General features: G+C 31.4%; 1 protein-coding gene across 2 annotated transcripts in view; it reads right to left on the bottom strand.

Moving 5' to 3' along the window:
- LOC108756051 (vesicular inhibitory amino acid transporter) overlaps nt 1-7,322 on the bottom strand; it is an 18,026-nt gene extending 10,704 nt beyond the window's left edge. Inside the window, exons 1-3 of one of the 2 annotated variants that reach the window (XM_018499610.1) lie at nt 6,965-7,322; nt 6,229-6,599; nt 6,024-6,153 (exon numbers count right to left, since the gene is read on the bottom strand). In XM_018499610.1, coding sequence (XP_018355112.1) covers nt 6,024-6,153; nt 6,229-6,524 — 426 coding nt within the window. In that variant the 5' untranslated portion in view covers nt 6,525-6,599; nt 6,965-7,322. Of the gene's footprint in view, nt 1-6,023; nt 6,154-6,228; nt 6,659-6,964 lie in introns of those variants that run through there. The other variant, XM_018499609.1, reaches the window with a different exon arrangement.
- Between the last annotated feature and the right edge of the window lie 347 nt (nt 7,323-7,669).

Raw genomic sequence — 7,669 nt, 5'->3', positions numbered from 1 at the left:
AAATAAAAAATATTCGCTTTGCCCGGACTTCGATATATATATATATATATATAGGATAGGTAGTACACTATGAACTATTGCGATATTTCATAAATACGACATTATCAAATTGTGCTGCTATCATGCAGCGACTCGCATTTGAATCCCTCCTCGGCTCCCAGTCGATTGGCAGATCGCGTCAAGGACGGCTATATAATGTCACATTTTAAGAATTTTGGGTTGCAAAATAAGTTTTTTGCGTAAAATTATTGTGAAAAAGGTTAGGTGATTTACAATGAATCATTTTGACGTGGTGAATGAACTATATGGTATATTGTAGACCACATAATCTTTTTTACGATAACCTTCAAAATAATAATTCATTATAATAATTACTTAAAATACGGCTTCTCCTCCCATTTAAAATCTCAATAAAAATATACTCATTTGACGCGTTTTCACTCACAAAAAAAAGCGCGATGGTCGGCCTTGTGAATTCTCACCACCTTATAATTCTCTATTTTATATATAAATAAACATTTAAAAATATAGCAAAACTAAAATAATCCTAACAATTCAGTATAAAATATTCACAGTATAAAATATTCATTGTTAAAAATAGCATGATTCATTGTGTAATATCCCTTGTATACAATGAACTATTTCCCGTTTTTTAAAATAATCGAAATTGTAACTAAACTTCAGGGATAACTTAAAAGTTATTATTTACAATATGTAGTCAACTAAATTCATAAACTGTATGCAAAAGTTCAGATTTTTGTCTCAATTCAATAATGGAGAGAAATACAAGCCTCTGAAATTTACATGGTTCATTGGACCACGTACCCTGTATGTACAGGGTATCTCACAACTTGGGACTGAAATTTTAATAACATGTGTAACTAAAAAAAAAATCCTGATACCAACATGTCAAAGATAAAATTAATTAATCACAGAGCTGACATTTTGCGCGTTCAGGGACGATACATCACACAAGCGGATGTTCGTATTGTCCGTATGCCTACCCATACAGCACAATTATTACAGAACGTTTTCAAAAATGTTTCAATCTTTCGCATTTTATATGCAACAGTTCTAAAAGGTTTCTGCAATATGTCATATGAAATATTTTTACAGAAGTGTTTCTAAAATCTATCATATGCAATAAATTGAAAAACATATTTTTTAAACAGAACAAAAAATTATCATGATGTTAAAATGGCTCCAAAATGTTTGCTAAAAGTTATTTTTTTGATTAATCATGATTCAGTTTAACGTTATTTTGATATTATTGTGACTTGTTCTACTTTAATTGCGAAAAATTTGTGTATATGCATAATAAGATATATTTGCAACAACGAATGAAGATCATTACATATTTTCTGTTGCTGTCATGTTTTCATCATAATGCTCAAAATGAAACAATTAATTATTCGTTGCTAACATGTTGTCATGTTGCCGACAACATAACATAGCACCATTGCTTACAGTTTGTTCTAGAAATTTTGATAACTGATTATATAATATAAGGTGTCCCATAGAATTTGACTAATCGCTTTTATGTAGATAAAATGAAATAAACTGTCGAAAAATTCTGTATTATTTTGCAATTTTCGCAATAGTTAACAAGATATTAATTACTAAAAGTTGCCAAATATCGGTTTTCAATAATTTTTTACTCAAATACTACGAGGGCAAGTCAATAAGTTCTTAGAAAATCTGTCAGAAGACACTCGCAGTGTCATATCACATTACTTTTTGACAAGTAGCATCTTTCAGCTGATTACTGTCAAATTTTGAGCGAAATTCATCGCGTGGTTTCATTTCTGTAGACGATTAAAGCAAACAACCTTTGTATTATTTGCAAAATGGAAAAAAACGAGTTTTGTTCAGTGATCAAACATCTACATATGAAAGATTTAATGCCGAAAGGAATCAAAGCTAAGTGGATAATGTTCATAGCACATCTGCACCAGCGTTTGCGACTGTATACAATTGAGTGAATGAATTTAAACGTGGTCGTACATCCATGTGATTCACCTCGTTCGGGACATCCAATTGAGGCTGCTACGCCAGAAATCATCGATAAAGATATTGTTTTGACTGATCGACGAGTGAAAGTGCGCGAGCTTGTTGAGGCCACAGGTATATCACATGGCACAGTGATTTCAATTTTGCATGAACAATTAGATATGAAAAGGCTATCGGCAAGATGAGTGCCGCGTTTGATCACTGTGGACTATAAGCGCAACCGTGTGACGATTTCAAAACAATGTACTAAAAAGTTAATAAAAAATTCTGAACAAATTCTTAGAGTTCTTTAAAAAGAACATTAATGATTTTTGTCTCTTGCAATTTTTCTGTAAAGTTGATAGTATTTGAGTAAAAAATTATTGAAGACCAATATTTGGCAATTTTTAGTAATTAATATCTTATTAACTATTGCGAAAATTGCAAAAAGATAGAGGACTTTTTGACTCAGTTTAGTCTATATCTACACAAAAGCGATTGGTCAAAACTTACGGAACACCCTGTATATACATATAAGCAGTCATGTTGTTGTACTCATAAGATATCCTATTTTGATGTCAGCAAATGTACAGAAAATGTATAACAACATATGCAATGCATTAGTTTACACAATATGCTGTATCATGCTTGGTTATCTAGGGTGATATTGTGGAAACTGCAGGTCTGATTATACATAAATGTTTATGCATATAGTATGATTAATTAATTAAAATAGTTGGTGATATAATTACTATTTTTGAGAAATACTTTAAACTTATTTTAATAAGTTTTGTAATCTGTAGATAGATTACACACAAAATTCTTAATAAGAGTAATTTAAGTAAGATAAGTGGTCTAACAATGAACCATATAAATTTCATTTATATCTCTTTCAATTATTGAATTGAAGATCTGAGTTTTGGCATACAGTTTATGAATTTAGTTGGCTACATACTGTAAACAATAACTTTTAAGTTATTTTTTTTAATTTAGCCACAATTTCGATTATTTAAACAATCGGAAAGTGGTTCATTGTGTACAAGGGGTGTATATACAAGATACTATGCTATTTTTAATAATAAACTACATGTTTTACTACAAATTGTTGGGATTATTTTAGTTTTGCTATATTTTAAAATATTTATTCATATAAAATAGATAATTATAAGATGGTGAGGATTCATAAGGCCGACCACCACCTTTTTCTTTCATTTTGAGTAAAAAATGTCAAATGATATTTTTATTGAAATTTTAGGTAGGGGGAAAGATTGTATTTAAATAATTATTACACATTACGAAATAATTATTACAATAAATTATTATTTTAAAGGTTATTGTAAAAAAGGTTATGTGATCTATAATATACTATGGTTCATTGTTGACTACGTCAAAATGATTCATTGTAAATCATATAACTTTTTTCATAATAATCTTCTAAATAATGTGGTAAAATAACATAACAATAACAGAAAAAGTTGCTTACAGAATAATAAAGCCAAACACAAAACTATTGCACAATGAAAAAAATGATATATAATAGGTATAACAACAAAAACATAAAAAATGCGTAAAACTTACGAAAAAAACTTACTTTGAAACCAAAATTCTTAAAATGTGACATTATAGCCGTCCTTGGCGCGATCTGCCAGTCGACTGGGGAGCTGAGGAGGGGTTTAAATGCGAGTTGCTACATGATAGCAGCACAATCTGATAACGTTGCATTTATGAAATATCGCAATGGTTTATAGTGTACTACTCACTTGTTGTTTGGATTACCTACCCTACTTCAGAAGTGATATTTAAATATACGTTTAATTGATACTTAAACAATATTCAAATTTATTATGTCCACATAATAAATTTAAATATTATTTAAGTATCAATTAATCTATTATTCAAGTATATATTTAAATATAATTTTTGTAGTACTAGAAATGACTAAAATCTTTGATAATATTTCGAAAAGATTGCAGATTCTTTCTATGATATTTCATCAACCTTTCAACAAGGTTTCATGTGCAAGAATCGCGGACATTTTTCTATTTCAAAGCTGTTTCAGAAATGTTGCAGACATATTTCGCAATTTTTATAAAGTGTTTCACTTTTCAGTTGAAATATTTCTGAAAATTTTCGATGTTGTATGAGTATGTTTGTGAAATTGAAGTAATTATGTATACAATAATGTTGAAATACTTTATTAATATTTAAATAAGATCAAAAAATAAGATCAGAAAATAATAAAAACTAAATAATAAAAAAGAGGGAGGGGGATGAGAGTCAGCGTGTTAATTAATTAGTACGCGCAAAATTTAATCTTAAAACTTTATTCCGTCCAAATAATCTTTGTAAATTTCGGCTCACTTTGGAGTCCTCTTCAACAATATATAATAACTAAAAGTTTCTCCTTTACATATCTAAAGCAAAATCATCATCAAATTTACAGATTTGATATTGAATAATCTGCTAAAACATTAAACAATATAATCTCTTTAAGCAAAAATCCAAAGAAAGACAGTGATTCACTCCAAACACGAAAAGAAGCCATTTTGTATTCCTGAAGAGGACTCCAAAGTAAGTCAAAACATACAAAAATTATTTGGATTCATGGAATAAAGTTTTAAGATTAAACTTTGCGTACTAATTACTACGCTGACTCTCATTCGCCCTGGGGTTTTGGATTCTTTTCTAGTTTTGAATTTGAAGAGTCCGTAAGAAGATTACATTATTACTAGATAGAAAATAAATACATATGCAACGTATATAACATAAAAATATTACAGAATATTATAAGAAATTTAGAAAAAATAGTCACAACACAGAAGCTATCACTGTCAGGGCTCGATAGCAGGATGAAAGTCTATCAATTTGGAGAAGACTAGGGTTTGGTTTGAATCCCGGAATGTCCTAATATTTTTCTCGTGTCTTATTTCTTACAATATTAAAAATAGTAAATATGTATAACGAATTATTTTCCGAACTCATGAGCATCACAGACAACTTCTTTGGTAAAAATGTTTGCCGTTATTTTATTTTCCAGTTATGCATACAAGTTAAATTTCTTTCATATTTGTATCAACATACTTTTTATTAAATATTATTGAGTTTTATCACATTTACTTATATGCGTATTGGAAAATAACGTATAAATGAGAAAATATTTTTACCATACGAAAGAAGTCTGCGATACTCATGAGTTTGGAAAATAATTTGTTATGCATATTTATTATTTTCAACAATATTATAAAGGGCATATATCACTATGCAATATATGTATTATTCTTCGCTGCCAATATCTTGCATAATGGTGCTTGCCCTTTATAATATTGTTTTGAATTTTTAGTTACTTATTTTTGTTTATTGTTTATTATTTTTAATATCCTGTAATATTTTTATGTTGTGCATGTTGCATATGTACATATTTTCTATATTTAAACATGAATGAAGTATTTCAACATTATTGTATATATAATTACTTCAATCTCACAAAGACTGAACATAGCTATATGAATGCTTATGTGATGTAATGTCTCTGAGCGCACGCTGTCAATGTCAGATCAGTTAACTTTAATCGCTATTAATTTAAAAACTATAGCCTCGACATTTTACTATTAGGATATTTGTCTTATTTTTAAGTCAGAAATATGATATCAGAATATAAAATTTTGATCATGAGTTGTGAGAGACCCTGTATATAAGAATTTAGAAAAATCGAAAGGGCCATATGTTTAGTGTTCTCTTATTAGTTGAATAAACTGTGTGTATATATATATATATATATATATATATATATGTATTTATCTATATATATATTTATATATACGTATATATATGTATATAAATATATATACAGTTGAATATATTTTTTTATAGTTGCAATAAATACGAAATAGTTTAATCAGCTTTGTAATTTAGTATTTCCTTTCTAAAAATATATTAATTCTTCAAATAAAACATGTATAATTGTCACTTTTATATCGCCATTATGTTTTTTTTTTGAGTGATGGCTATCAGAAACTCCTTTGATCCTGCAGTACCTGAATGGCATTTGTAACATTCCAAGCAGCTTGCCATTCGTTAATCTTGACACCCACTCCGAACTCGCCGCCACCCTCATCGTACTCGCTAAATTCTCCGCTGCTCATGCTTCCAGTTCTAATTTTGTCCCTACAATTAGAATGACGATATATTAACTGAAACCCGAGCAGTAAGTGAAGTCAACGCATAGCGATGTATCTTTACCCATTTCTCTGGTAACTGAAGGAATCTTCAGCGATCCCCACGTTGTTCTGATCTCGATATGCCTGATCCCCGTTCATGGTCATCATCTCAGTGTTATCATGACCTTCGTCGAAGGATTTTAATTGACTCTGACCGGGTCGGCCTTGAGGATGATCCTGACCTATGTTGCCGGCGCCGCTGCCTCGAATTAACTCCATGCACGGACTGTTCTCTGGCCATATGGCTTTCAAAGTCTCCCAGGCGACGTTGACCGTTGCACCAAAGGAAGGTATATAAAATCCACGAAAATTCGCCATTTCTCTTTGTTGCCTCTACGGCAATATGTTTAATTTCTTATAGATGTAGTCCCGTACATAAACTAGATACAATGGCTGAAGGAAGAATAGAATATTTTCTAGTGAGGTAAAGTGGAGTATCAGGCTATCCAAATTTAAATCGTTCACATCTTGCAAATGTTACAAATAGAAGATAAGTAATAAGAAAGACATGTAAATATTAATATTATATAATTGATAATTGAGGAAACGAAGCAGTAGCTACATGTACAAGAGTTGCATTTGGACATATCGAGCGGATACTCTCTCTCTCTCTCTCTCTCTCTCTCTCTCTCTCTCTCTCTCTCTCTCCCTCCCCTCCTCCTTCTCTCTCGTTACATAGAATAATATACGAAACGTCTAGGAATTCTTTAACGTCTTGGATTAGTTCGTGCTAATATTAATAAGATAATCGTGCTTACCAAATGGCGAGTCCGATACTTGCTTCGGACGTTCCTCCTGGGAAATCCCTAATGATCGGGAGTCTCACGCAGTGTAGAAATAAACTAAACTAAAAACGACCGAGACCCGGATGCAAGCGAAGCTTCATGAAGAGGTGAAGAAAAAAAAGAAGAGCGGAGAAGAATTGAAATGAGGGCGCAAAATTATATCTAATTATCCGGATTGCGAAGCCGCATGATGACAATGAGATTGTTACTTATCTACGATCTACACCGCGGCTTGCCAGGTGAAAATCGCGACGAATACGTCGACCGCGGCATCGACTAGCAGCGGAAACGCGGTGTTTAAGGGATCAGAAGGATCGCGGGGGTAATATGGCCAGCCTCTCGCGAATGCGCAGGATCCGATCAATGCTCCATGAAAGAGAGAAACGTATCATCTCGCGCGTGGCTCCCATACATGCTACATCCGCGCACCCCTGAAACGAGGGTGGGATAAGACCCGCGTCTCTTGCTCGCAAATGCAAATCATGCGAAACTAATTGAGAGAAATTTAGATAGCATGCATATGCTTGCATTCTTTCCCTTTTTATATATAAAAAAAAGAGGAAAAATAATTATCTCAGTGATCAAATTGATAAGACACCTGTCATGGAATACTAAAACCCAGATTCAAATCTTCCTGGGAATGTTTTATATATAATTTTATATAATTGTATATAAATG

Source organism: Trachymyrmex septentrionalis, unplaced genomic scaffold (genome assembly GCF_001594115.1).
Source record: "Trachymyrmex septentrionalis isolate Tsep2-gDNA-1 unplaced genomic scaffold, Tsep1.0 scaffold91, whole genome shotgun sequence".
Lineage (NCBI taxonomy): Eukaryota > Metazoa > Arthropoda > Insecta > Hymenoptera > Formicidae > Trachymyrmex > Trachymyrmex septentrionalis.
This window is presented reverse-complemented; position numbering and strand designations above follow the sequence as displayed.